Below are 24,857 nucleotides of genomic sequence, written 5' to 3'. Positions count from 1 at the left end.
GCTCGCCAGTGCAGTTTAGTGGGCTCGGTATCCCTTGTGTTCACAAACAAGGTATTGCTCTAAAAGCGAGGTGGTTGTGGCTCAATCATAGAGGAACTGACAAGCTATGGCATGATCTTCCGATTCCTGTCGATAAGGAAGTCAAGGCTCTGTTTGTTGCTTGTACTTGTTTCATCTTGGGTTATGGCAAATCAGTTTCCTTTTGGCATGACCACTGATTGAATGGGGAGGCTCCTGCATTTGTCTTCCCAAATCTTTATAAACACAGCAAGAAGAGGAAGATCATTGTTAATGAGGGCCTCACCAACAGTAAATGGATTTCTTCGATAAAGCACAACCCGGACGTTGACGTTCTTCCTAAATTTATCAGCCTTTGGCACCACACTCAAGTAATTTTGCTATCTGAAAGGGAGGATGTTCTAAGCTGGAAATGGACTCCTGATGGGAAGTACTATGCTAACTCTGATTATTTGTATCAGTTCTGGGGAAGGGTTAAGTTCCCTTATTTTAGGGAAACAGCAGGACTCTGCTGCGTATTTTTATTAATTTTTAAAAATAATAGAAAGTCTTCAGGAAAGAAAAGAAAGAAATAAAAACATACAAATACAAATAAATAAATAATATATCTAGTTTACTAGATTACAACAATTACAGTCTGGCTTAACGAAAATCTTTCACCTAGTCATGAAAGCCACTGTATTCATGCCTTTTCGCTCTGTAGATGATCCACTTGAGCTCTTCTTTAAATTTTGTCCTGCAATGATACACACTTGTTAGGATCACCGCTGCGGTGGCGGCCTCTGGTTTAGTGGGCGCCGTCACGCCGGAACACCCAGGCCCTGATCTAAGGTTTGGCCGGCCGAGCTCAGTGTAGTCCGCCTACTCCTGTGCATCCGTGCCAAAAAAAAAGAAATCCTTTATGATATTTTTTCTTGCGGGGGTAATTTCGTTTATTTTTGTTCAAAATCGGCTCATTTTCGTTCAAGAACACAAAATATGGATGGTGCTCTTCGTCCGGAATTTCCGTTAAAGCCGAATTGCGTCAATTTCATTCTGGGGCGGTATATTTTCCGAAATCCAAAACCTTAGGCGGGGAAGACGGCGGTATTGCTCCTTAATGGAGTAATATTTTTAGATTCTTTTAATTTATGGAGTATGGATGGCGTACGTGCTCCTGTCCTGTGTACGTGTACCATTCGTAGTACTAGTTGGTTGATAAGATGGCATGTACAATGGTTGATAAAATGGTCTTATCTTAAGTCTTGCATGTAATTTAGAGATGATAGAAATATTTGTCTACAATGGGTCAATGCTGCTGCTATATAAGAGCAGCCTCCAGCTTGGATCTCTCCATCAAACCAAGCCATCCAGCGCAGGTGCTTATTAACCAAGAGTCCAAGAGCCAAGGAGACAACCAGCAGATCGACAACAACATGGGGTGCAGCATGAGCCGCCTCCTCAAGACCACCGTCACGCTGATCATCCTCGTCCTTCTCCTCATGCCCGGGGCCTTAGCCGCCACTAGCTTCGATGCCTCACGAAGCCAACAGCTGCCGCTGCCGCGTGGGACGGTCCACGGGCCGGAGAGCGTCGCCTTCGACGGTCAAGGCCAGGGCCCCTACAGCGGCGTCTCTGACGGCCGTATCCTCAAGTGGAACGGCGAAAAGCTAGGATGGACTACCTATGCATATGGACCCGGCTACGATAGCAGGACGTGCACGCCGTCCAAGTTCAGCCCGGAGACTGAGACTGCCAGGGATTGCCGCTGCGGCCGTCCGCTCGGCCTACGGTTCAACCAGAAATCGGGTGACCTCTACGTGGCCGACGCATACAAGGGGCTGATGCGGGTTGCGCCGGGCGGCGGGGAGGCCACCGTGTTGGTCAACCAGGTTGACGGTTTTCCTCTGCGCTTCACCAACGGTGTTGACGTCGATCAAGTTACGGGTCAGGTCTACTTCACCGACAGCTCGATGAACTATCAAAGGTCGCAGCATGAGATGGTCACTCGCACTGGGGACTCGACGGGCCGCCTCATGAGGTACGACCCATGGACATCCGATGTCACGGTGCTCCAGGCGGGCATGACGTACCCCAACGGCGTCGCGCTCAGCGCCGACCGCACTCACCTCGTGGTCGCATCTACCGGACCATGCAAGCTGCTGAGGCATTGGATCAAAGGGGTCAACGCAGGCACATCGGAGCCTTTTGCCGACCTGCCCGGCTATCCAGATAACGTGAGGCCCGACACCAAAGGAGGCTATTGGGTGGCGTTACACCGCGAGAAGAATGAGTTACCCTTTGGTCGTGATAGTCATCGTCTCGCTGTCAGGGTCGGTAACGATGGGAAGATAGTCGAGGAGATGAGAGGGCCAAAGAAGGTGAGGCCCACCGAGATTATGGAGAGAGCAAATGGCAAAATCTACTTGGGTTCGGTAGAGCTTCCTTATGTCGGCGTTGTTAAGCGCAAGTAGAGAACTATTGTAGTAGATGCATATAGGATGCCTTTTAGTTTCTTGCTCTTACCACTAAATGTAATTTTTCAATTTATTTTTGTTTTCGTCGGATGGACTATTGTAATACACATTTTCTATCAGCAAATCATTATTTGTTCTTTCCTCCATATTTACGTGCATAAAAGCTAAATTCTATCCATATAAGAGCCAGCCTGCATGCTATTGCTAGCGAGAGAGCAGGGACGCACCATGCACTCGTGGATTGTTCCCTTCACGTAAACACGCAAAGTCAATGAATTTGCTCTTTATTCCTGCTGTAGAATTCTAGAACCACATATATGCAGTGCAATTCACACATACACATATGCCCTCAAAGTTTTTGTATGTCAAGACACTATATTATTTTTGACAAGAAACAATGGTTATACTTAGACGTGTACTGTGACGGCACTCCTCCCAATGGTTGCTACGTAGAAGTGTAGTATTGTACATTGGGGTGTGGCCCGTCACTAGGCATGTAAAAATATTTGTTCTCTCATTTTATCAATGCATCGAGACAAAAGCTTTTGTGTTTTATCAAAAATAATATAGTGTCCTGGCATACAAAAACTTTCAGGGCATATGTGTATGTGTGAATTGCATTGCATATATGTGGTTCTAAAATTCTACAACAGAAACCGCCAAGAATAAAAGAAGTTCAGACGTAATGAACAAATTCGTTGAGATGGGTTTATTTTTTGTATCTATTAAAATAGGTTATGTTGTATCTTATGCCCTGCAAAATTTCATTTAAAATATGAGCACTTTTTAACTATGCAAAATATACGAGATTATAAGTTTATAGTTTAATGTGTCATTCACATATATGTTTTTTGTGCAGACCACAAGTTGTCATATTTTTTTATAGTTTTTTTTGCATGCACACGATGTATGCTAAACTACATCCATTTTGTGTTCATTTGTACGTTTGAATTGCACTGCATGTACGCACGTGCAACTCCTTTCTTCCTCTGATATAATCACCTGAACAGCTAATGGTCTCCAAATGGGCGCCGTTTGATTGGCATCCAAGGGTACAGGATCGAAGCATATTAATTTATGACGAAAAATACACCAGCTGGTCGTATAATTAATCTCGTCGCCTAGCCTAGCTGTGACCTCATGTCTGTCTACTACCTTCCATTTTCGTTCAATCCACACAGCGTTCCCTTTCACTTGTAGCTGCCCGGCCGCCATTTAAAGCCAACCCATCCCGGCCTCCGCAAGCTAGCCTGCCCTCCCAACAACCCTAGCCGCAAAATGGAACCCCAGCTCCCTGTTGCAGCCGCCGCCACCAACGCTCCTGCAGCCGCGCCGGAGATTGGCCGGTCGTTCATCGCCTGCTCCGAGGATTCCGGCCAAAAACGGTGGGTACACTATATGAAATTACGCATGCATATAGCTATATCTTTTACGGATTAGATCTATTTTATATTTTTTTCTTGTTGCTAGATCAAAAGCATATGCATCGACGGAATGAATCTCTAATCTCTTGATTTCCAAGTTTCAAAAGCATGCATCCAGGAAATGAATCTCTAAACTCTAGTGGGGTATTCTCCTGATTTGTTAGATTAATGTACTCCAATCTCTTGATTTGCAGCGTATGCACCTCAATGGATGAGCTGGACAGCCTAGACCGGGAAATCGTCTTCGCCGACCTGCTGCTACCCAAGGTGGCGGAGATGGTATTGGCCTCCGACGTAAAGGACTACATGGCGCTTTGAGGTGTGTGCAAGCCGTGGAGGGCCGCCACTGCCGACCCGAAGCTAGTGGGCATGGACCCGCGCTTCTACCCATGGCAATGGGAGATGACGAAAGGGGATGAGCGCACCGATCACAAGGCCAGGTTCGTAAACCATCTCACCAGCGCCTCCATCGAGCTCAACATCCCTCGGGAGTACGGGGACGTCGTCGCCAGCGCCGAGGGCCTCCTGGTGCTCTTAGCCTTAGGGTGGGATATGCGGCTGTTCAACCCGGTGACCGGGGCCGTCGCTGACCTGCCCAACGTCTTCCTCGAGAGCCCACCCTGGGCGATCGAGTGGAACGCGGCAGGAATGGTCTACAACGACGGCGAGGCTGATCCCACCGTGGTGCTGTATGTGACGGTGGGGTCGTTCAGGGAAGTAATCATGCACGCAAAGGCCGGCGACGTCAGGTGGCAGATCATGGATCCTTCGCCGGCGCTGTCAGAGTCCGGGCTCTTCGTGCGCGGCCAGTTCTTCCTGCCAACTCTAGAAGGGGATTTGCTCAGATATGCACTCCGACCGCAGCCTCACTTCGTGTGCGTGGCTAGGCAGCACGCTCGCCACAGGCTTAGTAACAACTCGTTCATCAGATCCTTCCTGCAACAGGCCCGCCACCGCGACGGGGTGATGAGAATGCAGCTCGTGCGTGACGTCCTTGTCGTGTTCCCTAGCGAACACGTGGACATGGTTGTCGAGTTGTTCTGGGTGGACGTCACAGAGGGGAGCCTTACACTTGTGCAGCAATAGGACTTGGCCGATGGCGATGATCGGCGTGGTGATTACATGTTGGCGCTAGGCATCGGCAGTGATGAGTCTGAATCTGATGACTAGTACCATGTTCCAGCGATATGTTCCATCAAGACGTCTAGTGTCAAGAAATTGCTGTATCCTTTTATCAGCTTGTTGTTGAATAATTTGCTGTCAGTTATTTCAATTCATGTAAAAAAATGTTTTATAATTTTGCGTGGAACATAATTATTATTGACATTTTTTCCTATTCTTCAAAGCTGAAGTTATGTGCTTTCAATCACTACAAGATTAGTCATCAACCCGTGCACTTCCACGGGAAAGCAATTTAAGTTACATATAATATCATACAGATGTGATTTTTTTTATTTATGTATCAATGATGAGTAATATATATAGAGAAGAGAAATGACATAAGTTCTCGGTATAAAAATCCTCGTATTCAAAATCAAGTAGCATGGGTGCATCAACATAGGAAACTCACACAAACTAATAAAATTCTATATCAGTATATATTGAACTCATGTTCCAATCATTTCCATGGAACTCCTTGGAAAGTACAAACCTACGTTATACTAAGCCAGTTATAGTTTGAAAAAAAATGAAGTTACTTCATTGAAAGATTTAAAAAGTTATATTAAACCTTAGTAACAACAACAACAAAGCCTTTAGTATCAAACAAGTTGGGGTAGGCTAGAGGTGAAACCCCTAAGATCTCGTGACCAACTGATGGCTCCGACACATGGATTGCAAGCTTCCACGCACCCCTATCCATAGATAGTTTTTTGGTGATACCCCAATCCTTCATGTCTCTCTTAACGGACTCCTCCCATGTCAACTTCGGTCTACCCCGACCTCTCTTGACATTCTCCGTACGTTTTATCCGTCCGCTATGCACTGGATCTTTTGGAGGCCTGTGTTGAATATGCCCAAACCATCTCAGACGATGTTGGACAAGCTTCTCTTCAATTGGTGCTACGCTAACTGTTGAACATGTCACCTTTTAGTCGGCCAACACTCAGGCCATACAGCATTGCGGGTCGAACCGCCGTCAGTTCACATCTTCATCAATACCCCCATCCTCCTGTAGCATTGGCCCCAAATATCGAAAGGTGTACTTCCGGGGCACCACCTGCCCACCAAGGCTAACCTCCACCTCCTCACACCTAGTAGTACTGCAACCGCACATCATGTACTCAGTTTTAGTTCTACTAAGCTTAAACCCTTTCGATTCCAAGGTTTTTCTCCATAACTCTAACTTCCTATTTACCCCCGTCTGACTATCGTCAACTAGCACCACATCGTCCGCAAAGAGCATACACCATGGGATATCTCCTTGTATATCCCTTGTGACCTCGTCCATCACCATGGCAAAAAGATAAGGGCTCAAAGTTGACCCCTGATGTAGTCCTATCTTAATCGGGAAGTCATCAGTGTCGACATCACTTGTTCGAACACTTGTCACAACATTATCGTACATGTCCTTGATGCGGGTAATGTACTTTGCTGGGACTTTGTGTTTCTCCAAGGCCCATCACATGACATTCCACGGTATCTTATCGTAGGCCTTCTCCAAGTCAATGAACACCATATGCAAGTCCTTCTTTTGCTCCCTGTATCTCTTCATAAGTTGTCGAACCAAGCAAATGGCTTCCATCGTCGATCTCCCAGGCATGAAACCAAACTGATTTTTGGATCATGCTTGTCATTCTTCTTAAGCGGTTCTCAAGAATAAGATGCACTAAGAGAATATAAGTGCAATTGTATCATGACACATTAGTAGTTGAGATCCTATACATCCCTGTTCATTGTGGTGAGCTAACCTTGGCAAAGGGAGCATGCATGCAACTCATTATGCAAAAATAACCTATAAGAATAGCCTGCACCAGCGAGAGTGGATTTTTGGAACGCGGGCGTATTGGAGGACCTTATTTTAAATACTTTAATAATCACATTCATTTTTAAAAAAATTCCGAAAAGAATTCTACATGATCATATGGATGTATATTACATATGTGTAAAGTTTGGCGATGAAATAAGTAAACATGTGAGCTATACAAAAATGACAAAATGATGATTTCCAAATAGTGAATAATACATGCACTATTCATCTTTTCAGAGTCCTGATTTTGTCATTTTCGTGTGACTCACATGGTCACTTATATCAGCATCAAATTTTGCACATGTGTAATATACATCCATATAAACATGTTGATTTATTTTCATAATTTTTTGAAACTTCAAAATAGCATTTTGGCATTATTCAAAATATAGGGCTCCAATGCACCTGTGCTCCAAAGTGACTTTTTGCTGCACCAATGTACTATATCTTGAGAAAAGGAACTCCTTGGTCATCACCGAACATGCCCCAAAAGGATAATTTTAGATTTAATTTCTTGTTGCTTCCATCAACTAATCAAATCCTGCTACCAATAATAAAATAATAATTCTGCTATTACAAAAATTACTAACAATTCATAAACTGGTTATTTCTCTATTCTCGTCTCAGATTTTAAGCTATATCTGTTTCAGAACATTAGTTATTGCAATCTTAGAACGAACATAAACTGCTCCTCATCATCCATAATAAGTGAAAGTTTTGGAGAAATCATACAAAAGTAAATGTCAGTATAGCCTTGTCAACTGGATGTTGCTTATGTGTCATGAATCTTTGTTATTTGTATCGATTAAATAGTGAATAAATAACAAATCCGAAAGATCATAGTAAATAAAGTAATTTAAAGGAAGCATATATCATGAAAAAGGTGATTAGGATTCCATCCGAGGCTTCCAACTATAGGCATCTCCCCTTTTTCTCAAACATACACTACAACCAAAAAGATGAAATGGTAGATGGAAACAACGATTAAATGCAGAACATGATGAAATAATTAAGCTTGCATGGCATATTTGTGTCTGAACTAAGAACAATTTCCTGAAGAAATATACTTGCTATTTGGTAACAATAGTTGATGGTTTCATCATAGAGACAATAGCTAATGGCTTCATTGGAGGACAACCGACTTTGGACAAAAATATGATTGAAATTCAAAATCATGGACGTCTTCACTTAAGAGGGAAACAAAAATCAGAGGAAGAGAACTGGAAATTAAGTGGTTGTATAGGGAGATGTATATGCATGACTCATATAATCGAGATAGAAATTCAAATAGAAAGAAATCACGTGCATGCTTCATTTAATAGATATACTATATGAACACTAACTCAAGCAAACATACAATGTCCAAAAGGTTTAAAAAATAAGCAACTTCGATAATGGACAAAGCAATCATTGAGTCAGATCTAGGAGTTAACTCTCATCTGGAGTATATAAATATCAATGGAATCAGTATGAGTAAATAATAGCCACTTTACGTGGTAAGAAAATGCATATCTGCATGCAAACTGTGGAGTAAAGCATCAGCAATTCCCATGACTCAACTTCTAATGCACTATTGATGTTTCACGTGCAGGGTAATAACATGGTAGTATGAAGCCATCATCTTTCATCCATCCAAGGTATCCTAGTGTGCTACCAATTAAAAAATAAACAGAAGTAATCTTGTGAACTGGTCAGGGAAAGAAGGAATATTTTCTTTCTGACATGCGAACTACCTGTGTCGTGGCTTAGAGGATGTGCATGTGGAGGCACTACAGGAAACAGCTACTTTGCCGTCCGCCATGGCGGACGGCAAAGGCTCGAAAGGCGGACGGCAAAGACCTTTGCCGTCAGCCGCGGACGGCAAAAGGCTCCGGCAAAGAAGGCTACGGTAAACAGCTGCTTTGCCGTCTGCTTCCTGGCGGCGGACGGCAAAGGCTCTTTGCCGTCTGCGGCGGACGGCAAAGAGGGCGGACGACAATATTTGCGCTGTCAGTCCGTTAAGTGGCTAACGGCAGACCTTTGCCGTCCGCCGCAGACGGCAAAGAGCCTTTGGTCTTTGCCGTCCGCCTTATGATGTCATCTACACGTCACTAGATGGCAGGTTCTTTGCCGTCTGCCACTGATGGCAAAGTACAGGCTCTTTGCCGTCTGCCACGGACGGCAAAGTCTTTGCCGTCTGCCACTGTAGGCAAACTGACCAAATGGGTCAGCTCCCAGGAAGCACAGTTGGCTGCCACGTGGCTTCTTTGCCGTCCGCGGCAGACGGCAAAGGCTCTTTGCCATCGGTGGCAGACGGCAAAGAGCCTGCATATTGTCTGTTTTTTCTGTTTTTTATTAAATCCCACAATTTGCAGCACATATCACATATATAAGTTTCATATCCAGCACATATCCAACACATATCTAGCACATAAGTTTCATATCACATATCACATCAGTTTCATCCATACACATTGTTCATACATAAGGAAGTTCCATCCATACACATTGTTCCATCCATATATATATATTACAATGCAAAGTGTCATGAAGATAGCAAGCTAGATACAATGCAAAGTTTCATCAAAGGAAAAGCAAGCACTCCATCATAGCAAGCTAGCTTCCATCAAGTGAATGAAATCTGCAAAATGGTAAATAAGAAAGTTAGAAATAGGTGACTAGAACAAGAAGAAGACTAGAACAAGAAGTATATGTCATTTATGAGCTATTCTTGTTCCTCCTCTGGGGTGATGTCGGATTCACTGTCACTGTCTACTTCAATGTTTTGGGGGGAAGTATAGTGGTTCTTGAAACGCTTTTTGGAAAGACGTGTCTCTTGGAAGAATTCTCCTTCATATGTGTCTGGGTTAATGTGAGGTTCATAATCCTCTTCCTTTGGGGGAGATAGTCTAGCACGTGGCGGCACTTCATAAATGACATCCCAACCTTTCAGATTTGGATTAGTTTGGCAGGCCCACGGTAGATAGAATACTTGGGTCGCCTGTTGAGCCGTAATATAGACATCAGGAACATCTAAATGGGTGCTTTGGTTGATTTCAACTAGCCCTATATGTTCATGAGTTCTTCTAGTCTCCTTCGGCTGAAACCAATAACATTTGAAGACTACGACATTCGGTGGGTTTTCACCATAGAATAGAAGTTCATAAATTGCTTCAACTCTCCCATAATACTCGGTACCTCCTTCGCCGATAGCAGATACACAACAATTTGTAGACTTTCGGTCGGCCATAGATAGCTCTTTGCCATAGGTACGAAAGCGATACCCGTTGATGTCGTATTTGTCAAATGAACGGACCTTATAGTCAAAACCATTAGCGACTTGTCTCAATTCGGCGTCCATAGACTCTGAATTAGCCTACAAGTTTAATATGAAAGGATTGTTGCATTACGCACAAATTAGCGAATGAAACCGGGATAGCCGCCTACAAATTAGCCTACAAGTCTAATAGAAATTACCGTTTGTTTGAACCAAGAGATGAAACCGGGATAGCCGCCACCTTGCTTTGCGAGAAGCTCATACTCTTCGACAGAATCCTTTTGGATCACCGCTCCATACGAGAATAAGGCGACGTATCGACTGTATGAAATATCCAGGAATAAGAGCAGTTCAAAGGAAATAGAAGTTGCGAAACTATGTACCGAGAACTTACTCGATGTACGGCCGCACTTCTATCAGGTTGTTGAAGATATACAACGAAATGGTCCGCCATTGTTCGTTATCCAAAGATACTGGATTTGAAACACTGGCTGGTGCGAGATTCCCTTTGAATAGGCTGAGGTTGGATCCACCCTTTTTAGGGTCGTCAGCATTGTACCGAGGCTTCGGATTATGCAAATGACGATTTTTGGCTTCGTAGTGTGCTGTCACGAAGTTTGCCGCCTCCTCAGTGATGAATGCCTCAGCCATCGATGCTTCAATTTTACGTTTATTTTTACATTTTTGTCGAAGCGTCTTCTGCATCCTCTCAGTTGGGTAGCACCAACGATTTTGCACGGCCCCCCCCAATCTTGCCTCGGTCGGGAGATGCAAAATCAAATGTTGCATTGGATTAAAGAAGCCCGGTGGAAAGATCTTCTCTAACTTGCAGATCAACTCCGGCGCCAACTCTTCCATTTCTTCTAGCACGCTAGGCGATAGTTCTTTCGCACAAAGAACACGGAAGAAATAGCTGAGTTCTGCCAGTACTAGCCATTCATCCTCAGGGATGAAGCCACGCAACATCACCGGCATTACCCGCTCAATCCATATGTGCCAATCATGACTCTTGAGACCAAATATCTTCAATTTATCAAGACTGGCTCCCCTCTGTAGATTCGCTGCATACCCATCGGGGAACATCAACTGCATTTTCACCCACAAGATAATTTCCCTCATAGCCGGCCTTCCAAGATTGAACCATGCCTTTGGCTTCGTCCAGTTCTGCTTTCCTTTCGGTTCTTTCATGTTTTGTAACGGCCTATCACATAGCGCCTCCAGATCGACTCTAGCCTTAGTATTATCCTTTGACTTCCCATCTATGCCGAACAATGTACCAAAAAGTGCCTCGGCGATATTCTTCTCAGTGTGCATCACGTCGATGTTGTGTGGGCAAAGGAGGTCTTTGAAGTAAGGCAGATCCCATAAGCATGTTTTGTGAGTCCAGGCGTGCTTAGAATTATACCCCTTGAAGTACCCTGGATGCTCGGGATCTGGCTCGAGAGCGTTTAACTGATCCAGGGTCTGTTGGCCTGTCAATGCATGTGGTGCAGAGTTTTTGACAACTCTACCTCTGATGAAGTTCTTCTTGTCTTTCCTGAACTTATGGCGAGGATTCAGGAACTCTCTATGCATGTCGAAGCAAGAAAACTTGCGACCGGCCTGAAGCCAACGAAACTCAAGAGCTCCCTTGCATGTGGGGCACGGGAACCTTCCATGCACACACCAGCCAACGAATAGCGCATACGCCGGCAAGTCATGCGTCGAGTACATGTACCAGACACGCATTATGAAGTTCCGTTTGCTATAGGCATCGTATGTCTTGAACCCATTATCCCAGGCTTCTTGCAATTCGTCCTTAAGCGGTTGCATGTACACATTCATATTTTTCCCCGGATAGTTGGGCCCTGGAATTATCAACGTCAGGAAAATGTTCTTTCTTTGCATAATCTGTCCGGGGGGGAGATTGAGTGGAAAGAAAAATACGGGCCAACAACTGTATTGGGCTGCCGTCATACCAAACACACTGAACCCATCCGTGCTGATGCCGACTCGAGGATGCCTCGGATCTGCCGCTTTGTCACCATGTAATTCATCAAACTTTTTCCACGCAACACCATCCGATGTGTGTACAATCATCAGATTCCCATCTGCATCTAGTTCGGTTCTTTTGCCCGTTTTGTGCCATGTCATCTGTCTGGCCGTCTCTTCGACCATGAAAAGACGTTGAAGTCTTGGTACGATTGGCATATACCGAAGAACACTAACGGGGATTTTGGTCTGTGTCTTCTCACCCATACCGTTGTCTACCACAACATACCTGGAAGACTTGCAAATGGGACAACAATTCAAGTCCGCATAGTCAAGCCTAAACAAGACACATCCTTTCTCACAGGCATGTATCTTATCATAGGGCATCTTCAGTGCACGGAGGATTTTGTCCGACTGGTACAGGTTTGCAGGCATTACATGGCCTTTGGGTGGAAAGCGTCCAAATACTGTCATCATTGCATCGTAGCATTCTCTGCCCAAGTTGAACTAAGCCTTCAGAGCCATTACTTGTGAGATGGCATCCAACTGACAAAGCTCAGTGTGCTCATGGAGCGGACGTTTTGAAGACTCCAACATTTCATTGAAGGCCTTTGCAGATTCCTCCATCTCCTCGTCCGAATCCCGAGCATCATCAAAGTCTTGCACCATGTTTTCCATACCGGTACCATGCTCGTCGGTGCGACGACGATCCACCTCAGCTCGGTCACGTTGGGCAAACTCACCATGAAATGTCCACACCGTATAAACGGGCGTAAAACCACTCTTCTGCAGGTGTTTGCCCATTTCAGCCTCTGTCCTCTTTTCCCAATTGCCACACCGTAAACAGGGGCACCAGGTTTTCCTCTGGCCATTTGCAAATGCGGCTCGCACAAACCCCTTGGTTTTTGTGAACCATTCAGTGCTCCATTTGTTTTGACCAGTGTGACCGGTGTACATCCATGCATGATCACTCATCTTGACTTTCAGAGCTACTAGACACACAACAAATATATATATATAATTCACCATGTATGTATTCATCAGTTGATCTACTTTGTCAATTTTATTACGTCCATGCAACCTACACTCTAATAGGTAATGATAGGTCCTAATCCCACCCGAGTATGTTTAGATTGGGTTCATTTTCCCATGCTATGCCCCGGATCCTACGCAAAATTTCAGCAGCACCTCCCCGCTGTTCTCCTGATACACGTCTCTGCAATAAACAGAGAGGATGTGTACCCGGAGAACAACAGGGGAGGCACTGACGAAATTTATGCGTCGGATCCGGACCAAAGCATATGGGAAAACGAACCCAATCTAAACATACTCGGGCTGTCCATGGATAGCGTTGGACAATTCGAAAGAATCAAGGTTATAAATATGCAAATGCATGCATATTTATAACTATGACGCTTTCGAACGGGAGACACATATTGGTTACGCATACTGATGATTCAAGACACATATATATCTAGCTATCAAGTTTCATCGGAATAGATCAAATAATTAATGGGGGAGGAGGACATGTCATTTGTGCTCACCCACGAACGAAGGGGCAGAGCTCGTCAAACGCACGGCGAGGTCGTCGAACACCAAACCTCGCAGCGATGAAACAACTGCACATTTAAAACTACCCGATCAACACAATTATATATGATGTTTTTCATAACAAAATCAAAAGATATATGACCTAACTAATAATTCACAAATATATGACCCCGTCGGCTTCTGGAAGGCCAAAGAACACCTTTTCAGGGTCGGGGTCTCGGGGTCGGGGTGTCGGGTCGGGGTGCCGGGTCGGGGTCGGGGTGCCGTGTCGGTGTCGGGGTCGGGGTGTCGGGTCAGGCTCGGGGTCGGGGTGTCGGGGTCGGGGTCGAGGTCGGGGTCGGGGTCTCGGGGTCGGGGTGTCGGGGTGTCGGGGGTGTCGTGTCGGGGGTCGGGGTGTCGTGTCGGTCTCGGGGTGCCGTGTCGGGGTCGGGGTGTCGTGTCGGTCTCGGGGTGCCGTGTCGGGGTCGGGGTCTCGGGGTCGGGGTGTCGGGTCGGGGTGCCGGGTCGGGGTCGGGGTGCCGTGTCGGTGTCGGGGTCGGGGTGTCGGGTCAGGCTCGGGGTCGGGGTGTCGGGGTCGGGGTCGGGGTCGGGGTGTCGGGTCAGGCTCGGGGTCGGGGTGTCGGGGTCGGGGTCGGGGTCGGGGTCTCGGGGTCGGGGTGTCGGGGGTGTCGTGTCGGGGGTCGGGGTGTCGTGTCGGTGTCGGGGGTCGGGGTGCCGGGTCGGGGTCGGGGTGCCGTGTCGGTGTCGGGGTCGGGGTGTCGGGTCAGGCTCGGGGTCGGGGTGTCGGGGGTCGGGGTCGGGGTCGGGGTCGGGTTCTCGGGGTCGGGGTGTCGGGGGTGTCGTGTCGGGGGTCGGGGTGTCGTGTAGGTGTCGGGGTGCCGTGTCGGTGTCGGGGTGCCGTGTCGGGGTCGGGGTGCTGTTTCGGGGTCGGGGCTTCGGGGTGTCTCCTCCTCCTCCTCTTCTTCTTCTTCTTCTTCTTCTTCTTCTTCTTCTTCTTCTTCTTCTTCTTCTTTCTCCTCCTCCTCCTCCTCCTCCTCCTCCTCCTCCTCTTCTTCTTCTTCTTCTTCTTCTTCTTCTTCTTCTTCTTCTCCTTCTCCTCCTCCTCCTCCTCCTCCTCCTCCTCCTCCTCTTCTTCTTCTTCTTCTTCTTCTTCTTCTTCTTCTTCTTCTTTTTCTTCCTCTTCTTCTTCTTCTTCTTCTTCTTCTTCTTCTTCTTCTTTTTGCTCCTCCTCCTCCTCCTCCTCCTCCTCTTCTTCTTCTTCTTCTTCTTCTTCTTCTTCTTCTTCTTCTTCTTCTTCTTCTTCTTCTTCTTCTTCTTCTTCTTCTTCTTCTTCTTCTTCTTCTTCTTCTTCTTCTTCTTCTTCTTCTTCTTCTTCTTCTTCTCCTTCTCCTTCTCCTTCTCCTTCTCCTCCTCCTCCTCCTCCTCCTCCTCTTCGTCTTCTTCTTCTTCTTCTTCTTCTTCTTCCCCCTTCTACTTAACCTAAACCTAAACTAACCTAAACTAAAAACCTAAACTAATTAAAACTAAACTATTTAAACTAATTAAACCTAAACTTAAACAGAAAAAAAACAAAAAAACAGAAAAAAAAAAAACAAAAAAACAGAAAAAAGGGAGGAGGGGCTCACTGTGGGGTACGGCCGGGGCGGGGCCGGCGACGGAGGGCCGGGGCGGGGCGGCGGGGGCCCGGCCGGCGGGGGGCCGGGGCGGGGTGGTGGAGGAGGCGGGGCGGCGGGGGCCCGGCCGGCGGGGGGCCGGGCGGCGGGGGGGGATGGGGGGCGGGGGGGCCGGGGCGGGGCAGTGGAGGAGGCGGCGGGGGGGCCGGGACGGCGGGGGGCCGTGGCGGCGGTGCGGCGCGGGGCGGCGGCGGGGGGCCGGGGCGGGGGGGGGGGGGGCGACGGGGCGGTGGGGCGGCGGGGAGCCGGGGCGGCGGGGGCGACGGGGCGGCGGCGCGCGGCGGGCGGCGGCGGTGGCGGCGGGGTGGGAGGAGAAGGGCGAGGCGAGGACGAAGTGAGTAACGGGCGGGGGTACCTGCCGTTAGGCAAGTGCCCTCTTTGCTGTCCGCCAGCCTTTGCCGTCCGCCTTTCTGCCTCTTTGCCGTCCGCTAGCGGACGGCAAAGAGGTGGGCCGTTAGGATTTTTTCAAACGAGCGGGGGGTGGGGGCCACCACACTCTTTGCCGTCCGCCAGCGGACGGCAAAGATTCTTTGCCGTCCGCTGGCAGACGGCAAAGACCTGGCAGATGGCAAAGAGCTTCTTTGCCGTCAGCCTTTTCTTTGCCGTCTGTTTATGTGTAGCTGATGGCTTCCAACTATAGGCATCTCCCCTTTTTCTCAAACATACACTACAACCAAAAAGATGAAATGGTAGATGGAATTCCTGAAGAAATATACTTGCTATTTGGTAACAATAGTTGATGGTTTCATCATAGAGACAATAGCTAATGGCTTCATTGGAGGACAACCGACTTTGGACAAAAATATGATTGAAATTCAAAATCATGGACGTCTTCACTTAAGAGGGAAACAAAAATCAGAGGAAGAGAACTGGAAATTAAGTGGTTGTATAGGGAGATGTATATGCATGACTCATATAATCGAGATAGAAATTCAAATAGAAAGAAATCACGTGCATGCTTCATTTAATAGATATACTATATGAACACTAACTCAAGCAAACATACAATGTCCAAAAGGTTTAAAAAATAAGCAACTTCGATAATGGACAAAGCAATCATTGGGTCAGATCTAGGAGTTAACTCTCATCTAGAGTATATAAATATCAATGGAATCAGTATGAGTAAATAATAGCCACTTTACGTGGTAAGAAAATGCATATCTGCATGCAATCTGTGGAGTAAAGCATCAGCAATTCCCGTGCAGGGTAATAACATGGTAGTATGAAGCCATCATCTTTCATCCATCCAAGGTATCCTAGTGTGCTACCAATTAAAAAATAAACAGAAGTAATCTTGTGAACTGGTCAGGGAAAGAAGGAATATTTTTTTTTCTGACATGCGAACTACCTGTGTGGTGGCTTAGAGGATGTGCATGTGGAGGAGAGGCAACTACTGCTCCTAGATATAAGTTTTTTTTCGAAACAGAGGCAAAAGATTTGCATCATCTATTAAATAAGAAGAGAATATAGTTTGTTACAAGGGCACACTTCTACACGGCATGCAGGAATAGTCACACAAAATAATGTTCCCTAATTTCATAGCTCTGGCGGTGATCCAATGGTTTGCCTCGCGGATGATGTTGTTTAGCAAGATTGGTGGTGCAGTGCTCTTGCTTCGGACCATTTGGAACGAGCAGAATGCTCCTAGATATAAGTGAGGGTGACATGGAAGGACGGCTTCAATATTTTTGTTCAGATGGTACGGATCAACCTCATTTATCAGATATTTGGTGACGAATTTAATGGCTTGTAGAATACAGTAGGGGTTCAATCCAATAATTAGTGGGCTGCACCTGCACCAGGAAACGCGTGATGCAGCCCCGACGTGATGAGAAGCTCATATGGCCAGTACGTCCTCACGTCTGTTGTGCAGCCATGGGAAACAATGGATGAGGGTATTGCTTGTACGTACGTCAGCGTGCATCTTCTCTCATAATAGAATCGCTAGCTTTTAGCTAGCTATCCTCGTGTACCCGTGCTTCTCAGGGTAACCAATCTATCAATCTATCTGTGCGTGGGTCACTGGTAGAAAATGGGCCTTTAGTCCCGGTTCGCAAAGGCCTTTAGTCCGGCTGTGCAACCGGGACTAAATATGCGCGACTAAAGACCCCCCCCCCCTTAGTCGCGCCTCTTACGAACCGCGACTAAAGGCTTTAGTCCCGGTTCTCGTGGCTAACCGGGACTAAAGGCCCGTCCACGTGGGCGCCAGGGGTCCGTCGGGGCGGAGGACCTTTAGTCCCGGTTCTCGTGGCTAACCGGGACTAAAGGCCTCCTCCGCAGGTTTAGGGTTTTAGCCCCCCTAAACCTGGTTTCTTTGCGAATTTTTTTAATTTTTTTTATTTTCAAATTTCTGAATTATTTTAACCTCTAATCTCTAATCACCACCCCTCATCACTGCTCAATTTATCCTCTAATCTCTAATCACCCCTCATCATTCCAAATCATCTAACTTTCCCGGACGGTCACCCATCCTCTCACTACTCCAGCCTGAGCACGCTTAACTTCCGGGTTCTATTCTCCCTCGTTTCCAAGTCTGCACTTGTTGTTTTCCTGACAATAGTAGGATGCCAATTCTATTAACCCTCAGGAATTTAGCTTGAGCACGAAGTGACACATTTCACTGTTTGAGTTTGAAACTATTGTTTTAAAAAACAATAATTATTTAGTAACACTAATATTTCTGGAACAATTAGTTTGACCATTGTTTGACCACAGTTTGACCAGATTTGACCAAAGTTTAAAAAAATCTGAAATAATTATTTAGTAACACTAATATTCTAGAATAATTAGTTTGACCATTGTTTGACCACAGTTTGACCACAATTTGAAATTTTTTGAATTTTTTTGCCTCTCCAGATCTTAAAAGCCCCGTATCTTTTTTTCTGTTAGGTTTTTGAGGATTTTGAAAATGTTTAACGGGGTTCCCCCGATTAAATTCGGATGTAACTTTTCGAGTAGATGATTTTTCATATAAAAAACTTTTTCATCCGAGTTCGTATGCAAAAGTTATGCCCATTTTAAGAAATTCTAGAGAGATTTTGCAAATAAAGTCGAAATTCATATTTGTTAATTTTCCCAACAACTAGACCACATATAACATGGGAAACTTTTTTTTTGACATTTCCATCATTTTCTTTTGTTTTTTCTAAAACTGAAAAGGCGATGCAGGGGGGTGGTAGAGTTTGAAAATGAAGCCTCAAATCCCGAAGGCCATTAGTCGCGACCTTTAGTCCCGGTTGGTCTGGCCAACCGCGACTAAAGGCCTTCGGGCCAGCCTGAGGACCTTTAGTCCCGGTTGGCCAGGCCAACCGGGACTAAAGCCCCTCCCGTCCGCCAGCTGTCGACCGAGCGCGCTGGGCCCAGATAGTTGGTCGCGGGTCTCCTCCCGAACCGCGACTAAAGACCCCTTTGGTCGCGGTTCGATTATTTTGAAGACTAATGGGGGCGTATGGAAGCCTCTTTTTCTACTAGTGGGTGTTAATGATACTGTGCCAAAAAGTACAGGATCATACATCTCGTCGGAAATATAGGGCGTTTTCGCGGCAAAGGAACCTGCATCGCTTAGCTTCTGAGGAGAATGGATGGCTGCACAGTCGAGTTTGCCACACAGCCCACGGAGGCAAGCCGCCCACTTGCATCCCGTCGTTGTTGCCAAGCTGATGCACGCCACCGCCTCCATCGTCAAACACTCAGGGATACGGATATTAGATAGCTAGCATCCGCTGATCAATCTCCAACCCTGGGCACTATATACATATCAACATGCATATGCAACACGGTCTCCCTGCTCTCGTGGAACCTGGCCACCGGCGACTCTGTGCAGCTCCCACATTGCACGCCCATATACAGCATCAACGGCCTCAGCTGCTACCTGTTTTCTTGGATGAGACTTGGATCGTGGTTTTATTCATGAAAGAAAAGAGGAGGAGCTACCATGTATTCTGGTTATGGAAGCATGTTTTTTTTTAATAAATAGATGATAGGAGAGGACCGTGGTGATGGTCTTTTTTTTATAGGAGAAGTGCTGATGGTCCCCGTTTCTTGTGAGAAAAGGTCTCTTATAACGTTGTTAGTTTTTTCTTTTGAGATTGCGACTCTTATGACGTTTTTGTGAAGGAAAATATTGATATTTTTTCCTGATGTTATTAGTGTGCACGCTGTGTCGGTTTATTGATCTTTCTTTTCTGATCTTAATTAGTGTATATGCATATAAGATCAGCTTCTCGTGGTCAATCTCCTTGATGATGTTTTCCTCACTCACCTGTTCTATTTTTATTTAGCTAGCTAGTGTACATATAAGTTCGATCTGAAAATAATATGGTAAATTCTTATACATTTTTGTTCTATTTACTTCATTTGTACCTAACTACGATAAGTAAATTCAGCACTCATTTTTTAACAGGTTGCATGTGCCTTTAAAAAAAAGATGTGATCACTTTGATGTCCATCCTCTTGGTATACTGGGTATGCACACCGTTCACTACTTATATTCCTCAAGGAATTTCATGCTGAAAAGAGAAAACAAAATAGCACAACAATTGGTGCGGATGTTATCCTTTTTTCTGTTTCATGTATAATTGTGTCATATATTTTCTCTAGATAGTTGTTGTTCCCTACTTATGTAATCAAAGTGGAGCTGTAATCACGTAGGAGCTCATCCCTCTACATTGACTCTACATATATCTTTGTCTTGGTCGTTGATTGTCTTGGTCGCCTGATGGACCTCGCTCAGCAGCTCAACGTCCTCTCGCCCCTCAGCAAGATGACCATCAAGCATAGGGCATGCATTTACGCAGACGATGTTATCATCTTCATCAAACCTTTATTGCTGGACATCAATGCTGTTTCGCAGATCATGGATCTCTTTGGTAAAGCTACAGGCCTATGCACCAATATGGCCAAAAGTAAAATTCTTCCAATCAGATGTGATGGTATTGATCTCACCTCTCTGCAAGTTGCTATTGGTTGTCAGATTGCTAGCTTCCCTTGTCCTTATTCGGGGATGCCCCTCTTGGATAAGCGTCTGAAATTGACTGATGTCCAAGAGCTCCTGGATAAGTTTTTTTTTGCTTGGAAGTGCTCTCCACGTACGCCGTGTGGTAGTTCCTGGATAAGCTCATCAAGAAAATTGTTGCATGGAAGGCTTATTGGATCTCCTCCTCTGGGGGTTGGTTCTTGTTCGCTTCGTATTATCGGCCATGCTCATATTTTTGCTTCTTGCCATGGAGCAACCATAGTGGGTTATCAAGCAGATTGACAAACTGCAGTGTGCTTACCTTTGGGCAGGAGTTCATGCTATCACTGGCGGTAAGTGCTTGGTGCGATGGTCGCAGGTTTGCTCGCCAGTGCAGTTTGGTGGGCTCGGTATCCCTTGTGTTCACAAACAAGGTATTGCTCTAAAAGCGAGGTGGTTGTGGCTCAATCATAGAGGAACTGACAAGCTATGGCATGATCTTCCGATTCCTGTCGATAAGGAAGTCAAGGCTCTGTTTGTTTGCTAGTACTTGTTTCATCTTGGGTTATGGCAAATCAGTTTCCTTTTGGCATGACCACTGATTGAATGGGGAGGCTCCTGCATTTGTCTTCCCAAATCTTTATAAACACAGCAAGAAGAGGAAGATCATTGTTAATGAGGGCCTCACCAACAGTAAATTGATTTCTTTGATAAAGCACAACCCGGACGTTGATGTTCTTCCTAAATTTATCAGCCTTTGGCACCACACTCAAGTAATTTTGCTATCTGAAAGGGAGGATGTTCTAAGCTGGAAATGGACTCCTGATGGGAAGTACTATGCTAACTCTGATTATTTGTATCAGTTCTGGGGAAGGGTTAAGTTCCCTTATTTTAGGGAAACAGCAGGACTCTGCTGCGTATTTTTATTATTTTTAAAAAGTAATAGAAAGTCTTCAGGAAAGAAAAGAAAGAAATAAAAACATACAAATACAAATAAATAAATAATATATCTAGTTTACTAGATTACAACAATTACAGTCTGGCTTAACGAAAATCTTTCACCTAGTCATGAAAGCCACTGTATTCATGCCTTTTCGCTCTGTAGATGATCCACTTGAGCTCTTCTTTAAATTTTGTCCTGCAATGATACACACTTGTTGGGATCACCGCTGCGGTGGCGGCCTCTGGTTTAGTGGGCGCCGTCACGCCGGAACACCCAGGCCCTGATCTAAGGTTTGGCCGGCCGAGCTCAGTGTAGTCCGCCTACTCCTGTGCATCCGTGCCAAAAAAAAAAAAGAAACCCTTTATGATATATTTTTCTTGCGGGGGTACTTTCGTTTATTTTTGTTCAAAATCGGCTCATTTTCGTTCAAGAACACAAAATATGGATGGTGCTCTTCGTCCGGAATTTCCGTTAAAGCCGAATTGCGTCAATTTCATTCTGGGGCGGTATATTTTCCGAAATCCAAAACCTTAGGCGGGGAAGACGGCGGTATTGCTCCTTAATGGAGTAATATTTTTAGATTCTTTTAATTTATGGAGTATGGATGGCGTACGTGCTCCTGTCCTGTGTACGTGTACCATTCGTAGTACTAGTTGGTTGATAAGATGGCATGTACAATGGTTGATAAAATGGTCTTATCTTAAGTCTTGCATGTAATTTAGAGATGATAGAAATATTTGTCTACAATGGGTCAATGCTGCTGCTATATAAGAGCAGCCTCCAGCTTGGATCTCTCCATCAAACCAAGCCATCCAGCGCAGGTGCTTATTAACCAAGAGTCCAAGAGCCAAGGAGACAACCAGCAGATCGACAACAACATGGGGTGCAGCATGAGCCGCCTCCTCAAGACCACCGTCACGCTGATCATCCTCGTCCTTCTCCTCATGCCCGGGGCCTTAGCCGCCACTAGCTTCGATGCCTCACGAAGCCAACAGCTGCCGCTGCCGCGTGGGACGGTCCACGGGCCGGAGAGCGTCGCCTTCGACGGTCAAGGCCAGGGCCCCTACAGCGGCGTCTCTGACGGCCGTATCCTCAAGTGGAACGGCGAAAAGCTAGGATGGACTACCTATGCATATGGACCCGGCTACGATAGCAGGACGTGCACGCCGTCCAAGTTCAGCCCGGAGACTGAGACTGCCAGGGATTGCCGCTGCGGCCGTCCGCTCGGCCTACGGTTCAACCAGAAATCGGGTGACCTCTACGTGGCCGACGCATACAAGGGGCTGATGCGGGTTGCGCCGGGCGGCGGGGAGGCCACCGTGTTGGTCAACCAGGTTGACGGTTTTCCTCTGCGCTTCACCAACGGTGTTGACGTCGATCAAGTTACGGGTCAGGTCTACTTCACCGACAGCTCGATGAACTATCAAAGGTCGCAGCATGAGATGGTCACTCGCACTGGGGACTCGACGGGCCGCCTCATGAGGTACGACCCATGGACATCCGATGTCACGGTGCTCCAGGCGGGCATGACGTACCCCAACGGCGTCGCGCTCAGCGCCGACCGCACTCACCTCGTGGTCGCATCTACCGGACCATGCAAGCTGCTGAGGCATTGGATCAAAGGGGTCAACGCAGGCACATCGGAGCCTTTTGCCGACCTGCCCGGCTATCCAGATAACGTGAGGCCCGACACCAAAGGAGGCTATTGGGTGGCGTTACACCGCGAGAAGAATGAGTTACCCTTTGGTCGTGATAGTCATCGTCTCGCTGTCAGGGTCGGTAACGATGGGAAGATAGTCGAGGAGATGAGAGGGCCAAAGAAGGTGAGGCCCACCGAGATTATGGAGAGAGCAAATGGCAAAATCTACTTGGGTTCGGTAGAGCTTCCTTATGTCGGCGTTGTTAAGCGCAAGTAGAGAACTATTGTAGTAGATGCATATAGGATGCCTTTTAGTTTCTTGCTCTTACCACTAAATGTAATTTTTCAATTTATTTTTGTTTTCGTCGGATGGACTATTGTAATACACATTTTCTATCAGCAAATCATTATTTGTTCTTTCCTCCATATTTACGTGCATAAAAGCTAAATTCTATCCATATAAGAGCCAGCCTGCATGCTATTGCTAGCGAGAGAGCAGGGACGCACCATGCACTCGTGGATTGTTCCCTTCACGTAAACACGCAAAGTCAATGAATTTGCTCTTTATTCCTGCTGTAGAATTCTAGAACCACATATATGCAGTGCAATTCACACATACACATATGCCCTCAAAGTTTTTGTATGTTAAGACACTATATTATTTTTGACAAGAAACAATGGTTATACTTAGACGTGTACTGTGACGGCACTCCTCCCAATGGTTGCTACTTAGAAGTGTAGTATTGTACATTGGGGTGTGGCCCGTCACTAGGCATGTAAAAATATTTGTTCTCTCATTTTATCAATGCATCGAGACAAAAGCTTTTGTGTTTTATCAAAAATAATATAGTGTCTTGGCATACAAAAACTTCCAGGGCATATGTGTATGTGTGAATTGCATTGCATATATGTGGTTCTAAAATTCTACAACAGAAACCGCCAAGAATAAAAGAAGTTCAGACGTAATGAACAAATTCGTTGAGATGGGTTTATTTTTTGTATCTATTAAAATAGGTTATGTTGTATCTTATGCCCTGCAAAATTTCATTTAAAATATGAGCACTTTTTAACTATGCAAAATATACGAGATTATAAGTTTATAGTTTAATGTGTCATTCACATATATGTTTTTTGTGCAGACCACAAGTTGTCATATTTTTTTTATAGTTTTTTTTGCATGCACACGATGTATGCTAAACTACATCCATTTTGTGTTCATTTGTACGTTTGAATTGCACTGCATGTACGCACGTGCAACTCCTTTCTTCCTCTGATATAATCACCTGAACAGCTAATGGTCTCCAAATGGGCGCCGTTTGATTGGCATCCAAGGGTACAGGATCGAAGCATATTAATTTATGACGAAAAATACACCAGCTGGTCGTATAATTAATCTCGTCGCCTAGCCTAGCTGTGACCTCATGTCTGCCTACTACCTTCCATTTTCGTTCAATCCACACAGCGTTCCCTTTCACTTGTAGCTGCCCGGCCGCCATTTAAAGCCAACCCATCCCGGCCTCCGCAAGCTAGCCTGCCCTCCCAACAACCCTAGCCGCAAAATGGAACCCCAGCTCCCTGTTGCAGCCGCCGCCACCAACGCTCCTGCAGCCGCGCCGGAGATTGGCCGGTCGTTCATCGCCTGCCCCGAGGATTCCGGCCAAAAACGGTGGGTACACTATATGAAATTACGCATGCATATAGCTATATCTTTTACGGATTAGATCTATTTTATATTTTTTTCTTGTTGCTAGATCAAAAGCATATGCATCGACGGAATGAATCTCTAATCTCTTGATTTCCAAGTTTCAAAAGCATGCATCCAGGAAATGAATCTCTAAACTCTAGTGGGGTATTCTCCTGATTTGTTAGATTAATGTACTCCAATCTCTTGATTTGCAGCGTATGCACCTCAATGGATGAGCTGGACAGCCTAGACCGGGAAATCGTCTTCGCCGACCTGCTGCTACCCAAGGTGGCGGAGATGGTATTGGCCTCCGACGTAAA

General features: G+C 45.9%; 2 protein-coding genes across 2 annotated transcripts; both read left to right on the top strand.

Annotated features, from left to right (window-relative positions):
• Positions 1–1,301: 1,301 nt before the first annotated feature.
• Positions 1,302–2,471, top strand: LOC123497462 (protein STRICTOSIDINE SYNTHASE-LIKE 10-like). Its single transcript, XM_073495763.1, has 2 exons — positions 1,302–1,937; positions 2,076–2,471. The coding sequence occupies exons 1-2, from the start codon at positions 1,302–1,304 to the stop codon at positions 2,469–2,471; spliced, it is 1,032 nt and encodes a 343-aa protein (XP_073351864.1).
• A 19,489-nt stretch (positions 2,472–21,960) lies between these two features.
• Positions 21,961–23,130, top strand: LOC141020818 (protein STRICTOSIDINE SYNTHASE-LIKE 10-like). Its single transcript, XM_073495762.1, has 2 exons — positions 21,961–22,596; positions 22,735–23,130. The coding sequence occupies exons 1-2, from the start codon at positions 21,961–21,963 to the stop codon at positions 23,128–23,130; spliced, it is 1,032 nt and encodes a 343-aa protein (XP_073351863.1).
• Positions 23,131–24,857: the final 1,727 nt, after the last annotated feature.

The sequence above is a fragment of the Aegilops tauschii genome, chromosome 3 (genome assembly GCF_002575655.3).
Source record: "Aegilops tauschii subsp. strangulata cultivar AL8/78 chromosome 3, Aet v6.0, whole genome shotgun sequence".
NCBI classification, from domain to species: domain Eukaryota; kingdom Viridiplantae; phylum Streptophyta; class Magnoliopsida; order Poales; family Poaceae; genus Aegilops; species Aegilops tauschii.
Note: the sequence above shows the minus strand (reverse complement) of the source record. Positions and strands in the feature narration are given on the sequence as shown.

Coding starts and splice junctions, on each gene's coding strand:
- LOC141020818 (XM_073495762.1), top strand. CDS start 21,961: ATGGGTCAATGCTGCTGCTATATAAGAGCAGCCTCCAGCTTGGATCTC. Junction 22,597..22,734: donor ACGGTGTTGACGTCGATCAA/GTTACGGGTCAG, acceptor ACGGTGCTCCAG/GCGGGCATGACGTACCCCAA.
- LOC123497462 (XM_073495763.1), top strand. CDS start 1,302: ATGGGTCAATGCTGCTGCTATATAAGAGCAGCCTCCAGCTTGGATCTC. Junction 1,938..2,075: donor ACGGTGTTGACGTCGATCAA/GTTACGGGTCAG, acceptor ACGGTGCTCCAG/GCGGGCATGACGTACCCCAA.